Genomic DNA, 17,806 nt, shown 5'->3' with positions numbered 1-17,806 from the left:
ATATTAATAAAAGGTAGTTTTTTCAATAGTTTCTGATTTCACAGAAATTTAAATAAGAGGTAAACAATATTTACAAATTGCTTTTAAGATTAAAAATGTTTAGTAGCTGTCAAGAAGTATTATTAATTTGAATATAAAATCAAAGAATGGAAAAACAGAGGTGTGCTGGGTCATACGTGTTGGCAAGGGGGGCAGAACCATTCTCCATCAGGGATGATCATCAGAGGAGGGCGAAGGCAGGCAGTGTGGTATCCACTGTCACAAGAGTCACACAGAAGAATCTGAAAAAAACCACATATTAATGTCACCCTAACTCTATGACTAAAACTCACTGACTCTTAAGTTAAAATAAAGACATTTCAATATTTCTTAGCATAGTACTAAGAAATATACTACGCTCTTTATTTGCATAAAGCATAATAATAAAAATGCTCTGATAATTTGGGATCTAATATGCCATTTTCTTTAAAAAATTCAAAACAAAAAAACTAAGAAAATGTTACCACACAAAAATTTAGTGAAAAATAACAAGTCCTTTCTGAACTAGAGTTACAAGTCTTTTATAGTGTGCTATGAGGGCAATAATAATATATTCTTCATAGCAAAGTTTTATAGTTCAAGTATCATAAACTACCCACCACACACAGAATTTTAACAATACAAATAATTTCCATTTTAAGTAGCATTTCAATTACCTATCTGTATGAAATATACATGGTTCTATTTTTTTTTTTTTGGGTGAGGAAGATTGTCCCTGAGCTAACACCTGTGCCAATATTCCTCCAGTTCCTATGTGGGTCGCCGCCACAGTATGGCTTGATGAGTGGTGTAGGTCAGCAGGTCAGCACCTGGGATCCGAACCCACAAACCCCAGGCTGCTGAGGCAGAGCGTGCCAAACTCAGCCACTATGCCACTGGGCCAGCCCCCATACATGGTAACTTTTATCATATAAATTCAAATATGGAAGAGACTGAGGTATGAAAAAAAGAATGGAACTATACTTAGGACCATCATGTTCAAATACAAAGGCTAACAATAATTAGTCTTAAATTGATATTTTTTGTTATTTGAGTTTAAGATGACTATTTCTCTAAAACTTAAAATGGTACACTCATGAATGTTTAACTTAAAAACAACTTTTTATTTTTAAATAATTTTATATTTACGGAAGAGCTGCAACGATAGTACAGAGTTCCCATAAACCCTTGCCCTAGCTTCCACTAATGTTAACATCTTATGTAATCATGGTACACTTACCCAAACTAAGAAATTAACATCAGTACAATACTATTAACTAAATGACAGACTCTGTTCAGATTTTATCAGTTTTTCCACTAATGTCCTTTTTCTGATTCCATGCTCCAAACCAGGATATTATATTGCATTTAATCATGTCTCCTTAATCTTCTCCAATCTAGAACAGTTTATGGTCTTTGTTTTCCACGACTTTGACAGTTTTGAAGAGCAGTAGTCAGATATTAGGTAGACTGCCACTCAATTGGGGTTTTTCTGATGTCTTCTCTTGATTAACTGAGGTTATGGGTTTTGGAAAAGAATTCCACACAGCTGAAGCGCCCTGCTCACTGCATCATATCTGGGGGTACATGCTATCAATATGACTTATTATTGGTGATATTAACCTTGGTGACTTGGTTATAGTAGTGTCTGTTGTTTTCATCACCATACAGTTACTACTATTCACCTTCCATACTCTAGTCTCATTAGAAGTGATAAGTCCAGCCCACACTCAAGGGGAGGGAAATTAACCTCCACTTTCTGGAGCAAGAAGTATCAAAGAATTTGTAGATGTAAATTAAAATCACCACAGTAATTAATAAATTAATAAATATTTGGGGGGAAGATACATTGAAGCTATGCAAATATCCTGTTTCCCCTCAAGTTTCCACTCACTAATTTTAGCACTTATCACTGGATCTTGTTTGCAACAATTATTACTGTGGTGTTCTAATGCTGATTCTCTATTTCCCTCATGCCTTCTACATTTGTTATTTGGAATTCTTATGTGAAAAAAAATATGTCCCTTCTCCCTCATTTATTTGTTTATTTAATTATTTATTTATATCAAGATGAACTAAAGAATATTTATTTTATTCTTTGGGTTAAAATCTAAAATTGTTATTTAATTATTCAAATTCAAATTGTGCTAGCAATGGACACACTGGGAGCTGTGTCCTCAGGACTCATTTGCATCCTTTTTCTTTTTAAAAGCACTTCCTTACTTTCTGGCACTACAGGATACTCCAGGCACATCTTACATTTTCCCCGCCCAAGCCTTAGAATCAGCCATTTCTCCTAGAAGCCCTGGTTCCTTTATTGGAGAATGATTTTTAGAAACCAAGATCTGGGTGCTGAGTGATCGCTGCTACTGGGTATCAATGCTTCTAAGCTCTTTCAGAGGACAGAGCTAAGAACTATATGTACATATAGCAACCACTGTAAACAAATATACCTATATTAAAATAATCATGAGTTCATACTACTAACTCTACCTCTAATCCAGCACCACAGGGTTCATTCTAGCCTTTGGCCTTGCTTATTTGTAACTTCTTTCTCTGACAGTGAGAAGGCTGGCTCCTATGATCTATACTCCATTTATTTGTTCATCCCTAGTATAGATGTAAAATAGTTTCTGAATTGCTAACAAATACCATGGGGGGTGGAGGTAGGGGGTGGGATGTGTACACATGTGCAGTGATTTAAAAGTGAAAAACTACCTTCCCCCTTCTTCATACAACCATCACCATTTTTACCAATACCTAGAATTCAACAGTAAGTTATATTAGTATTATACTTTAGTTATATGATTGATTGATTGATTTTATAGGCATATGTGGATTAACCTGGGTACCTGATTCCATTTATCATATTGTTTCTATGGTAAAACTAATCTAACTTTCAAATAAAATTAAAATTAAATTTTTAGATTTCAATTTATTTCTAAAATGATGATTGTCTCTATTCCACAATAAAGGTAAAATCCCATTAAATGAACACTACTAAGATTTCCAAGACTCAAGCAATGATCCATTTATTCTGACTAAAGCATCTGGAAAATCTGAGTTCTACATTCATAAATTTACTACTTTTCTGCTGTTAGCTCAGTGAGGACAAGGACTACGTCTTCCTAATTCAGCATCATTTCCCTACCACTTAACACATAATAGTTGCCTTGCATTTTGATTTGAGGATTATCCTTAAACACATGGCATAAAAATCCACCACATTTGGGATCTTCAGTTTCCAATGTCTCTCTCTTTGGCACAGTAACCAGCAATGGGATTTTCAGAGTAGTTACTAAGATAAGCAAATAAATAAAAATCCCGTGTGTTTTCCAAGAAGGGTGCAATTTTCTCCATCTCCTCAATGTCATTTCTGCTCACCTCATTTTACTTCTCATTTCCTTACACCCCTTTGTCACATCTATTGCTGCCTCAGTTAAAGTGCACTCTTAGTTTAAAAAGATATTAGGAAATGGCAGAAAAAGAACACAAGTGTTGATTTTACTTGATTTAGAGGGCAGAAAAGACTACTATCTCAAATCTTCTCTTGACCGTTCTCCACACAAAAATCTTGATCTAACTTTCATAGCCTGATGATCATAAAAATGTTTAGAAGGGTGTTAGTGTAATGTCAACATCTATTCTTCCCAGAGCTAAAGTCATTCTCTGGTTCTAAGTTATGTCTTTTACTTGAACCCTCTGAAACTACTAGGGTATGATAAACTTCACTGATGAATTTAGTTTCTATATATTATTTTAGCATTAAAGAAAAGGACAAGAAAATCACAAATAACTTTAACCCAGCACATAATAGATGCCAGGAACCGTGTGCCAGACAATTTTACATAGCTTATTAAAAACAACCCTCAGAAGAAGTATGGGGTATTATTCCCACTTCACAGTGAGCAAATCAAGATACAGAGAAGACAGCCCCTGATAAGTGGTGGAAGCAGGATACGCATCCAAGTCTGTCTGGCCCCATGCTTTACCCATGATATGATACTGCTTTCTAGGAAAAAAGAGCCTTGGAGAACCAGTTCATATAAATTTTCCAAACTTTAGAGGATCTCAAAAAGTTTCTGCTCTGCAAAATTCCACCCATGTTGAAGTATCTTTCTTTACATTTCTTTCTACTTAATAGTTGGAGCTTGCCTCTAAAGTCAAATCTATTCAAAAGAACAGAATAGTTGCATAGAATTAAGCATAACAAGAGTGTTTCTTCAACAGGCTCTTCAGAAAGCACTTACGAACTACAAAAAAAATATATACATTAGGAACTAGTTTTCCTGATTTAGGCTATCTTTGAAGAACTTACTTTCTGGGTAAGAAAAGTTCCATGTAAATCTATCACTATTCTTCTGAATATATCTGGTCTATAATTTATCCTCTTAAATTTTTTTTAGAACTGCGCATTTTCTAAAGTTTAAAGCCCTACTACATTACTACTTGACATATGTTTTTACAGAAAGGCAGTAAGGCCATTAGGCTTTACTTAAAGCTGGTACTTCAGAAATATCATTATAAAGTAACTTAAAGGGAACGAAGAAAAACAACAGAATAGAAATATTTGAATAAATTCATTGATGTGAGAAGAGATTAGAAGTGTATCCTTAAGGAGAGGAAGTATCAATATATAAACTAGGTAGAATGAAAGCAGGATCCTGACCCTCCCTAGTATTGGGTTATTATTTATTATTTGTAAACGTTATTTTGCACACACAAGCTCTGTAGCATTAAAAAAATTCAAATCAAGATCAAATCCAGAAGAGTCAGGCTATTTCGGGAAACCACAGCATGCCAGCAACATAAATATTGTTCACTGGGATCAGGTACATACTAGCTCAGGATGGTTTGGAAGGCCACATTTTTTGCATGGTTCATCATCATCTGCTAGGATGGCTTCTTCACTTTCTTTTTCTTCTTCCTCTTCTGAAGCTGCAGATGATTTTTCACTGTCAGACCCTTCGCTTTCATCATTGCTGGAATATTTCCACCTGCCACGTGTTCGAGAACCAGTCCATCGAACTTTGCCTTTGGGTTTTACCTTGTATAAAATAAAAAATTAGGATAATTTGGTATAATAAGAATGTTAAAAAAAACTGAGTACACGTCCACTGTAAATTATTTAGTCAATATACAAAGAAGAAAAGAAAAATCATTGTAGCTTCATCAACAGATACGCCTGCTACTAAAATCTGCTATATACACCCATTATTTTTTCTGTTTAGGGGAGGAGAAATTATAATGAACACTTTGTCTTATAAATATTTTCCCTAGTCATAAAATATTCTCCTAACATCACTGTAAATGACTATATAATATGCCATCACATATCGAATCTCTTACTAAACAGACATTTAGGTAGTTTCCCATTTTTTCACGTTGATAAACAATGTATCCTTGTAAATATAAATTTTTACACACACTTTTGTGGTTAGGATAAATTCCTCAAAGAGGATTCTGGGTCAAAGGCCATGAACATTTTAAAGGCTCTGTAGAGAGCACTGACTTATTCTCACATAGTGCTATACAAAATTTTAAATTCCTGTATTAGAGATGAATTTAAAAATTTTTAATGAGTCAGAACTACATATAAAAATCCTGACAAACTTAAAAACATACACTATTCAGAGAATAAGTTTATAATGTTGTAAACTGCTTTTTATTGCCTGGTTTCACAATCTTGTAATTAATATTTTAGTTCATTTCTGCAGTATAAGTTCCCATGAAAGACCAAAATAATAACAGAAGGGGAAATTTTTTTAAGTAAAGAATTAAAAATTCAGTATTTCAGGGAACAAAGGATCACTTACAATGAAGAACAACTGGATCACTTAAATAAATTAAAAACAAAAGAAGTGCTTTTACTTATAACAAACTCCCATCGACTAGCCAAAGACTTATATAAGACTTTGCTTAAAATAAGAGGGTCATAGAAAAAAGAATTCTGGCTTCTAAGACTAATGATTAAAACGGGGGAAAATAGGCACTCTCATACACTGGTAATGAGAGGGTACATCAAAAGGGCCTTTTTTGGAGGGCAATGTGGCAATAGCTATCAAAACTTAAAATACACATGTCCCTTGACCCAGCAATTCCAATTCTAGGAGTCTATTCTAAAGAAATACTCACTCATGTCCAAAAGGATCTTCAATGCAGCATTGCCTGTAATAGTGAAAAACTGGAAACAACCTAAACATCAATCAATAAGGGAGTGGTTAAATAAACTGAGGTACATCTACACTACAGAATACTATGTGGCCATTAATAACCAAAAAGTAGACTCTATGTACCGACATGGAGAGAGTTCAGAGACACACTGTTAAGTGAAAAACTCAGAGAAAAATGAACATATTTGATTCAACTTATTTTTTAAGTGAATGCATAAATATTTATGAACATATATATGAATGCATGGAAAAAGGATTGGAAAGAGATGTACCTCAAACTGTTAAGAGTTTTTATAGGGAATATTCAGTTTTCAATCCTATAGGTTGGGTATTACTTGAATAGTTCACAAAGAGAGTATATTCCTATACTGCCTGTAGTGGAGAAAAAGTTTAAAAGATGACAAGATTATATACAGTGTGAAATTTAATGTCTGGGGATAACTGCTCAGAAAAGTCATCTCAGACATAGGAAGAAGGGTATCTGTTTGTTTGTTTTTGTTAGTTCTCTTTGAATGACAAGTTTTAGGCAAAAGTAAAAAGGTTATCAACACTTAGAGCCAAATATTTCTAATAAAAATTAAAACTCAGAGTAGGAGAGATTTTACCTTGCTTACTTTCAAATTTGTATCCTTGTCCGGTTTTTTCACATTTTCTTTTTTGTCTGTTTTTTGCAAAGCTGTTGACTCTTCTTCTACTTCATCTTCTCCTTCCCCTCTTTTTTTATCAGCTTTCTGATCTCTGATCTCAGCCACTTTCGCTGTGGGTCTAGATATTCTTGGAGACCTCCTTAACGTACGACCCACATTTGTTTTCTCTTCTTCCTTTTCTGTCTTCTCTTGCTTGGTTTCTGGTTCTAGAATTTTGGGAGGAGAATCTGGCTTCTTCTTCCGACTAGATATCCTAATTGTTAATTTGATGCCCTCTTTCTGCCTTTCAGAGGTTATCTCTGCGTTTTCTGAGGCAGTGGTTTCTTCTTCAGGAATCAATTTATATTTAAATTTGCTTTTTTGCATAGAACCCTTTGTCTCAGAAGGATCCTCTGACCCAGAGGTCTGGGGATTGTCCAGATTATCTATTTCTACCTTCGTGGATTCAGAATCCTCTTTTAAAATTTCTGGGTCTGTTCTTTCCAGGGACTGACCTTCAGTGGAACTTGCGCTCTGACACTCTACCATTTCCTTCTCCAAGGCTAGTTTCTCAGAGTGACCAGTCATGTTACACGGTGGAGATGTTTCACCTGCCTCGGGAGAGCCTGGCTTTCCCAATTCTAGAATACCTTTTGGAACCTCTTCTGGTATTGGACTCAATCTTTGTGTGTCCTTATCAAGAAAAGTCTTTTTGGACTTTTCTAACTTTTCAAAACATTCTAGGACTGGTGGGCGTTTATCCTTCTTACTTTTGGGAGACTTCTCTTGAACTTTCATGGTACAGGATTCAGTGGTAGATAAAGCAGTTTTTAAAGAGAAATCTTTCGCCATCTCAGAAGTCTCAAGAGAGGTTTCCATTTCTGGAGGACCAGTTTCCTCTATCTGTCCTTTTTGACTCTGGGTCTCTAAGACCGATATTGAACTATCTGCATCTTTCCCTAAAGGGACCACTTCTTTCTCAAGATCACCTATTTTTATACTTGTTATGACAGAATTTAAGGACTCTGCTCCATTTCCCTCTATGATGACATTTCTGTCCTTAGAGGGGCTACAGCTATCTTCCTTTGTATCATAAAACTTTGTCTCCATTTGTTCTGTCTTAAAATTTGGAGTTACCTTTTCATCACTAACTTCTCCGTTTACCAGTTGTTTCCCTTCATGACCCAAAGCAGTGATTGTAGAGATTCTTTTACAAGTCTCTTCCTCTTGTTTTATTTCATCTTTCAAAAACTCTTTTGTTGGAGTAACTGATTTACACAAAGGTCCTTTGATTGGACTGTCAAAATCATCACTCAGTTTAATTTCTCGTTTTTTTAGTGGTATCTTGGCCTGCTGGTCATTTTTAAGTTTCTCAGTTTCTTCAGGAGACTTCTCAGTAATTTCTTGAGAAGGTTTAACATTGCCACCAAACTCTAGCCTCTCAGGCTCTAGCTTCTCTATGCTACTTCTGATATCTTTAGGATCTGCTCTACATTCCTTTACTTCGACTTTAATGGGTTTGACATTTTCCTTGAAGGAATCACTTTCTTCTTTGATAATCTTTTTTTCCTCACTTTCTGGCAAAGGTTTTTCCAGCTTCACTATGACTGGTAATTTCACAAGTTCCTTTTCATCTTCTTTTTCTGTTTTCACTGTAGTTTCTTCTAGAGCATTGGATGTAGAATGATGGTCTTCTGAATCTACTGGCTGCTCTCCACTTTTCATCTTTCCATTTTCCTTTGATTCCTCTAAAAATCAGAAAAAGTTTACATGAATCCAAGCATTCAAGATTATAAAATATACAAAGCTTCATATAATATATATTTTCATTTTAAATTTCACTCTTAAAAGAGGTGGCTTTTGTCACTGGACAGCTGACAACAAAAAATAAAATCTGACAGTAAAGAAAATCACCAAACTGGGAAGCACGACTTCTGGATATTAAAAAACTATTACTTAGAAAGATTCAAGTTTCTGCTTTATCCTTTTAGCTTCGGTGATCTCAATGGAATACAAATATTTCTAGAGCTCAAACAATTTATTCAAGCTCAAGTGATGGCTAAAAAATACAAAACTAAAAATACTACATAAAACATTTCCAAAAGACCATATTTGTTTTAAAAACTGACAACTGTTCTTCGCAAATCATTGAGCATTTCATTTCACTGAAGTAACACGAGCATGGCAGTAGGAAAATGTTTATGTTTTATTCAGATTATAAAAGTAACACAATTCTGTAGAGAAAATAAAAAACAGTAAAAAGAAAAAAATGCCCATAATCCTAATACCCAGAGGCAATTACTGTTAATATTTTAGGTTACTTCCTTCTAGTCTTGTATATTTTTGACAAAGTTGGAATCACGTTGTCCCATTTTTTTCATTGAAACATTAGCACTTTCTTATGATATTAAATGCCTTTTACAGAAACTGGACTTAATTATATAATATTCGTCAATGTGGTTACATTACAATTTACTTTATCAAATGCCATCACCGAACATTTCAGAAGTTAATATTTTACAAAGAAACTATTTAGGTTTATCTGTCAATTCCTCTTTTTATCTTACTGGCTATATATTTCCAACTTTTATAGAGTACCTAATAGTACAAATTAAAATGTAACAAAAGCCATACTTAATAACCAGCATAATCTTTGGGATTACAAAGATTACATATATGCTGTAAACTTTGCTCAGAGAATCTGGACAGTGTTTTCAGAATTCATTAGCACTACTAATTTTGCCTACATTTTCCATCATCTCACCCTATCCTTGCAAGTGAAAAGCCTCAATTCTAACGAAGTTTTACCAAGACAGGAATTTTTACAAAAAACTGAGCAGATTCTTGCCAAGCTGATAAACCAGACAGAGTTACAGTGTATTTCATGGGAATAATATGGAATGGACAGAAGTGAGGACATTTTTTTCTGCAGGGAAGGATTCGCCCTGAGCTAAGATCTGTTGCCAATCTTCCTCTTTTTTTTTTTCCCTCCCCAAAGCCCCAGTGCACAGTTGTATATCCTAGTTGTAAGTCCATCTAGTTCTTCTGTGTGAGCCGCCGCCACAGCATGGCAACTGACAGATGGGTGGTGTGGTTCCGTGACCAGGAAACAAACCCAGGCCACCGAAGCGGTGACAGTGCTGAACTTTAACCACTAGACCGTCAGGGCTGGTTCACAGCATGTTTTTTAAAATGAGAAAAGTATTTCTTTAAAAGACTGAATATTTTCATTACAAACCACCATTTCTTTTATGGCAATCATGTTGGAAATAAAAAAATTCAAGAACCTCTGAGAGGCATTCAGAATCTGAGATCAGAGTATCAGTATTGCTCCTCCCTCTTTACATTGTCAGTGGTTTTAACGTATGCATGCTGCTAAGAAAATTAAAGACATGGCAGTAATTATCTAATTCGTATATCTTCCCTTTCCCACTGATAAAGTAGGTTTAGTAATTTCCCATTCACTGAGATTGGTTAGCATATCAGGAAATCTAATTAAATAAACATCTTGGTTAAGAATTAGAATACAGATTACCATCTTTAAAAATAACTTCAACCTAATACTAAAAGTTGACCAAACACAGTTTAATATTTCTTCTATATATTTTAGTTCAGAAGACAACTCAGGATCTCACTGTGACTCTGAACCAAGGTAAAATGACACTGTTTTTATTTGGGGGTGGTGAATGAGCAAGTTCTTTTCAGTTATTTGAACTGATTTCAATTTGAGTAACAACATGGCAAAATAAAATAAGGAATAACATTAGGTTCAAGACTCCTAGGTTCGGGGCTGGCCTGGTGGCGCAGCGGTTAAGTGCGTGTGCTCCGCTTTGGCGGCCCGAGGGTTTGCAGGTTCGGATCCCAGGCGCGCACCGACGCACTGTTTGTCAAGCCATGCTGTGGCGGTGTCCGATGTAAAGTGGAGGAAGATGGGCATGGATGTTAGCCCAGGGCCAATCTTCCTCAGCAAAAAAAGAGAGGAGGATTGGCATCGGATGTTAGCTCAGGGCTGATCTTCCCTACAAAAAAAAAAAAAAAAAAGACTCCTACATTCACTAAACCTAATTCAGCTAGTGGTGTATCTTTGAGTATGTCAAAAACTCTCTGATCTTCATTTCTTCATCTATAAATAAAGCAGCTGGACTAACTGACCCCAACAATTATTCTTCACTGGCTTATATTTCTCTTAACCCAAATATGTTAAATCCTTGGTATTTTTGTGTTGGGCTCAGTTCTTTTAAGAGAAAAATAAGACAATAATTATTACTCTAGCTCCCTTAGATTACATGGATGTGTCCCTAAAACTGTATAGAGAATAGAAGAGCCACGACTCTTCTTGAAACTTGAAACTTGAAAATGAAACTTGAAGTGCAATCATCATTGGTAAAAAGGTCATTCAGCTACACAAGCATTTCCCCAAAGTTCTGTAAAAAGGAAACGGTAAAAGAGAATGCAAATGAGTTTAAGAGATAAGAAATTTGAAGAGACAAAACTCAAGGAAAAATTCACTTCAAAAATGACAATGCAGCAGCAACACTGCTTGACAAACTTGAGGTTATTCAAGAGAAGCGTTATCTACGGTAGGTTTTAAAAGCTGATTCATTCATTTACTCAACAAATATTTATTGATCCCCTATGATGTGCTTTCCCAACCATCCTAACCAGAATCACCATGTAATGAAACACTGAATGTTCTATATAAGTTAACATTGAAAGACATTGCTAATTGCCTATCCAGTTCTATCTCTTCTTCTTTCTTACTAACAGAACTCTGATTTTGTTCAGGAAAGGACTTGCCTCTCCAGACACCTCACAGCTAGGGGTCATGTGATCCAATTCCAGCCAATGAGATACATGAGAAGTCTACTGGGTGAGACTTAACAGAGTTCAGCTGACCTATGCCTTTTGCCCATTCCCCTTGTTTTTGTACAGAGTCTGCACACAACACCTGGAGAGGGAGCAATCAAAGCCACATGCCAAAGATGGCAGACTAGGAAGGGTACTTGATGGCTTCATGGAGCTGCTGAATCAGACCTGGACTATTGACCACTTGACTTTTTATTACAAGAAAAAAATAAAAACTCTGTTTGAACAAACAAGCAGCCAAATGCAATACTGTCTGATACATTTTCCTTTCACTTTGCTTCCTACTACTTTTCCTTTCCCATACTCACCAAAATTTATCCATATCCACAATATATTTTGGGCTTGTCATCTGTGGGGTGATAAAGGAGTAACAAATCCTTGATGAGGTTTAATTTCTTTATAATCCTCCTAAGATAAGACTTGAGATATTTAAAAATAGCATAGTGATTTCAGACTCTGCTCAAATCTTATATACCTACGGCGAGTGGAAATCAGCACAAACACACCGTATGACTCAGTAATTCCACTTACAGAAAGTGTACTTACACACAACTATACAGAAATATGTACAGGAATATATGTTGCAGCACTGCTATAAAAGTGAAAAGTTAGAAATAACCTAAATATCCCTCAAATAGGAGAATGGATAACCACTATACAGCAAATAAAATAAAAGCAACAAATTTACATGACTCAATTCGGATAAATCTCAAAAACAATGATGAGTGAAAAAAGCAGCTGCAAAAGGACAGTTAATAGGATACCATGTGGAGAAACTAGAAAAGGCACAAAATTATGCTATATGTTCATGTGGCTACATACATATGTAGCAAAATCATAAACATGTATAAAAATGATTCACAGGACTGTGGCTGAGCCTGGAAAAGGAGGAAGGAGGAATGTGATAGAAAATAAAGGGAAGAGAAATATTAACTGTTTCTATAACTTTTTTTTAATCAAAAGCAAATGTAAGCAATATTCAAGGCTTTTATACTATTTTCTGTTTAGTTGAACTATTTCATTAAAAATTAAGAAGACTATGAGTCAGACAAACCTTAACACTCTCATGTCACTTCCACAATGGCCAGCTGTGAGACCTTGGGAAAACTATCTTAATCTTTCTAAGCTTCTTTAGACTCTAAACTCTCTAAAACTGAAATAAAAATACCTACCCCAAGGAACTTCTGTGAGGATTTTTTAAAAATGATGTTTGTGAAGCACTTTATACAGTACCTGGGAGCTATTGTTGTTGTTATTATTTATTATTTGGCCCCTTCTTACCACAAACTTTAGCCACATCAGAAAATTCAGTGTTTCCCGAAGCTGCTATCATTTTTAATCTGTCAACATTGCCTAGAAAGCCATTTCTATTCTTCTTTACCTCCCCATTCCTTATTTTCCCAACTCGTAAAACAAATAAAATATCAATAACCATCTCCTAGGGTTGTTAATGATTATAGAAGGGTGGCACACGGTAAGCATTCAATGTTGGCTATTATTATTATATTATCGGCAAAATCTTACATCCTTCAAGCCTAGGTAAAATGTCACTCCATGTTATAGTTTTATCCAAGTTTTTCCCTACAAAGAAATTAACTACTCCATCTCCTGTGTTTGCATATTGCTTTATATACGCTTTTATAATAGCATTTATTATCCAGAATTATAAATATTTATTACAAATCTATCTTACTAGTCTAATGAATTACTCCTTTGTGAAGAATCATGGATTGTTACCTGCAGTAAGACACTCAAACATCTCCTGACTACACTGAATAAACTGAAATGGCAACAAACTCTAGCCTATATGTTGATAAATTATATCAATACAGTTTAAGACATAGCCTTTATTAACAGGAAGTCTTTTTATGCAGACTGTAAAACAACATTAAATTTAAAATTCTTCAAAGTTTATCTGACCAACTTACACAGCGAGATTTGGGCAAGGACATGACACATTTAACAGATACTAAGGTATACTGCATTGAAGATGGATTAATAAATACACTTACTTGAGACCATTTAAAATATAAGAAAAAACTAAAAATCCTAAAAGAAAATAGGCCACGATATGAGCAGATAATTGAGAGAAAATGGAATGTTCAAACTCTAGTAGCAATCAAAGAAATTAAAATTCAAAAAGCAATACAATTTTTAATCAAACCAACCAGCAAAGTTTAAATTTGATAATGTTCAAAGCTTCTAAGAGCATGATGAAAAAAATATGTTCATACACTGGTGGTGTTAGTACAAACCAGTACAACCACTCAATGATAAATATTTGTTAAGTGCTTGCTTTATACTTGGAACTTTCTTTAAAGAACTTTTAAAGACATGGGAAAATCCTCATGGTAGAATGCTACGTACAAAACTTAGGATATAAAACTATATTTATCATGTATCTCAATTCTAATAAATAAACAAATAAATAAGCAATCATGCCTAAATAAAGACTGGAAAAAAAGAGATTACAGTATTAAGAATGGTGTTGCCTCTTGGTCATAAGATAATGAATAATTTTTACTTTTTGCTTTATACTTCCCCAGCTTTCCTAGAGTGAACATGTACTATCTTTATAATCAGATAAATTATAAGCAAGCCAATTTAGGGTGACCAAGCTTCCTGGTTTGTCTAGGACTGAGGGGTTTTCTAGAACTTGAGACTTGCCATGCTAAAACTGAGACAATCCTGGAACAAACCCTGACAGCTGGTCACACTACTGCCATTCATGTTGACCTGTCCTTACAATTAAATATGTACACAATTGTTTTTACAATGGTACTGCTGAATTTCTTTGGAATCATCTCCTCTCACTCAGTATATCAACCTGAGTAAAATATGCTGACCATTTTACAAGATGGCCAGTTAAGGCTTAAGGAGCAAATGACAGCAGAGCAATGCAAATCAAACCTGGTCCACAAAAGTATCCCTGCAGATGTAGTATTTGTGAATTCAGTTAAGTTGTCACTTACCTTTCTGACTTACATTCAAAATTAATTCACAATAAATAGGCACAATGCACCTACCATGAGCAGAGCTCTTTATCAGTTACTGGGGATAGAGAAAGGAACAAGATTGGTATTATATTAAATTCATGGCTACCAGCTATCCCTGAGATACTGACACTGCCCAGTAACCTTATAACTTTTCTCTAGCAACAACTATCTCAGTCGTCTTCGCTATCCTCAAATCTCCAAACTCTCTGCCATGTTCATATTTTCAGATGATTCTGTCTTCAATTTCACAGAGAAAACAGCCACGAGGCAGAAGCTCCTTCTCATCACCAGACCTGTAAACCTACTCCTGTTAAAATAGAGATGCCTTTTTAAGCTAAGGCCAATCCTTCCACCTATGCTTTGGATCTTATCTCCTCCAGCCTATTCAGGAAGGGTTTTAAGCAATGTTATCCTCTCACTTGTTTTAATGGGATCTCATTGGATACAGTACGGAAAACAGACGCAAGAGGAACGAGGACAGAAATAAGAATAGTCAGGGGATTATTTCGAGAGAATTAATGATAAAAGCTCTTCATTCAGATTAAAACCCAAAATTCTCAATAAACCGCAAGGCCCTTTAAAATCTCCACACCCCTCTCTCCCCCTCCTAGCCTTACCCCTCTGACCTCATTTCCTCCTGTATCATAACACCCTTCACTCATTCTGCTTCAGCTACATTACTCACCTGGCTATTTCTATAAAACAGGGGCTGGCAAACTTCTTCTGTAAAGTGTCAGATAGTAAGTATTTTAGGTTTTGCAAGCCAGTCTCCGTAGCAACTACTCAACTCCACCTCTGTAGTGTGACAGTAGTTATGGACAATAAGATATTAAACAAATAAAAATTAACAAAACAGTGGCAGGCCAGATATGGCCTACAGGTCCTAGTCTGCTGATCTCACAGCTCTAACATATTAAGTGGGCATGCTCAAGGTCTTGATTTGGTTTTATCTGCTTAAAAAACTTTTTCCTCAGCTATCTGCATGGCTTGCTCTCTCAGATCCTTTAGGTTTTATTCATGTCACCTTTTCAGTGAGTCCTTTTCTAGTCCCCTCAATCTAAAATCACATCCTCTCTCTTTCCCCAAATTATTTTCCCTCCATAGCTCCTTATCATCATCTAACATACTATACACTTTATTTATTAATCTTGTTTGTCTATCTTCCCATACTACTATGTAAGTGCCATGAAAGCTACAATTTGATTGATTTTGTTCAGTTTTATTCCCAGTACCAAGAACAGTGCATGATACAAAGCATGTACTCAATAAATATTTGTTGAATGCAATATTACAGGTGAAATATCATCCACGCCCAAGAGTAGAATATATTCTTGCAATTGAAATTTTGCCTGGCAAAGAAACTTTTCATCATTTCAAAGATGCAGACAGACTTTACAGTTTCCAAAAGGGGCTCAAAATATTGAAATTATTATTTGGTATTATCCACACGCACTGAATGGACAAATAATAGGAGCTGCCTGCACTAAAACATCAGTACTACCATTTTACTTCATGCTAAAGGTATATGATTGGTGCCACTTCTTTCAGAATTTATTTAAAAATTACATGGTAGATATTTGACAAAAGTATTGGGAATTTTTTTATGACTAAGTATAACAAAAATTTAAAAAACCACTCAGAACAAATGCACAGCTTCTTAATGAATTATTATAAGGCAAACAGGAAATAGAACCTTGCCAACTACTCCAGAAGCCCTACACTTTTCCCAATAATAATTCTCTCTCCCTCTACCAAGAATAACCATTAACCTGATTTTTATATTAATCACTTCCTTATTTTGCTTTATAGTTTAACCTGTTTATTATTTTCTTTTTTAGGTCTCTTTACTCTAATGTTATCCCCTCCATCCTTTATTTTTCTTGCAATTTATTTGATCGAGTAACCGAATCATTTGTTCTATAATTTCTGGATTTTACGGACTGCATTCCCATGTTCCTCTGTCCTTTTTTTCCTGTAAATTGTCACTTTGATCTACAGCCTTCATCAGATTCAGGTTCGATTTCTGTGGCAAAACTACTTCTTCAGTGATGGTGTGTTATCAAGCGGCATTAACGTCTGATTCTCTCTCCTTTTGTGATGTTAACAGATATTGATGCTCAATATTTAAAACTTTTAATTTATTACGGATTGCAAAATGATGATATTCTCACACTATTATTTCTCTACTAGTGATTTGTTGGAATAAACTGGATAAACTTTACTAATTCACTATTTTGTTATATAGTGGTACAGTTCATATAGAAAAGGCAGGAAGAATGTTTGCTTCTTTTCATTTAACAGTTTTCAAAATAATTTGGCATCCTCCAAAGGTAACCAATTTTAATTAAATCATGGATTTAAGACATATTCAATGTGTTTTAATCCATTATAGTTATTATCCTTGTTGATGCTTAAATTTTCCTATCTTTGGCAGTGGAAATTTCTTTGACTTGACTCTTGAGTCTTTTTGACATCACTTGATAGTGTCCATATTACCTGGAATGACAAGGTGTTTCTTGGCTCATTATGCCCCAGAATTGAAATCAGCTACTTTTCCAAGAAACATTGGTCTAAGTTTAGTGGAAAACTATATTTCAAGACCACCATCTGGGTGCTAAGGATGCTCACTGTTACTGGGTTGGCCATTGTTTCTAAGTCTTTTCAGTGGACAGGCTAGAAAACACATTTATATATTCTTAAATAATAAAAACGACTAACGAGTTCATGATGATATTTCAGTGTTTTCTTAACCTTTTCTATCTTCCATCTTATTTCTTTTTCCCACACCGAGAATCCTGGTTTTTCAAGGACACCAAAGATGATGTAATTAGAATATCACAGTTATTATTTTTTCTCAAATTATACACAAAATATTTTCAGAACAATACTGACATCATCACCATCTAATAAAAAGTTAAAGAGTTTTTGTATGTACTCTTCCCATTCTTTTTCCATCTGTAAATGTCCATTATCAAAGCACATAGCCATTAAAGACTATATGTTCTTCCTTCCATCTATCATTTAGTTTTAATTATATGTAACTACGAATTTAATGCTCACATTCTTTTTGAAATTTTTATTTGAAATAATTTTAGACATAGATATCTTACAAAAATAGTTCAGCACA

General features: G+C 34.9%; 1 protein-coding gene across 2 annotated transcripts in view; it reads right to left on the bottom strand.

Annotated features, from left to right (window-relative positions):
• The window catches only part of RSF1 (remodeling and spacing factor 1), a 148,033-nt gene that overhangs the window by 23,724 nt on the left and 106,503 nt on the right, over positions 1 to 17,806 (bottom strand). The window contains exons 6-8 of one of the 2 annotated variants that reach the window (XM_058545533.1): positions 6,806 to 8,565; positions 4,859 to 5,065; positions 177 to 281 (exon numbers count right to left, since the gene is read on the bottom strand). In XM_058545533.1, coding sequence (XP_058401516.1) covers positions 177 to 281; positions 4,859 to 5,065; positions 6,806 to 8,565 — 2,072 coding nt within the window. Of the gene's footprint in view, positions 1 to 176; positions 282 to 4,858; positions 5,066 to 6,796; positions 8,566 to 17,806 lie in introns of both variants that reach the window. The other variant, XM_058545532.1, reaches the window with a different exon arrangement.

The sequence above is a fragment of the Diceros bicornis genome, chromosome 7 (genome assembly GCF_020826845.1).
Source record: "Diceros bicornis minor isolate mBicDic1 chromosome 7, mDicBic1.mat.cur, whole genome shotgun sequence".
NCBI classification, from domain to species: domain Eukaryota; kingdom Metazoa; phylum Chordata; class Mammalia; order Perissodactyla; family Rhinocerotidae; genus Diceros; species Diceros bicornis.
The sequence above is the reverse complement of the archived record's forward strand: the minus strand, read 5'-3'. Positions and strand labels throughout refer to the sequence as shown.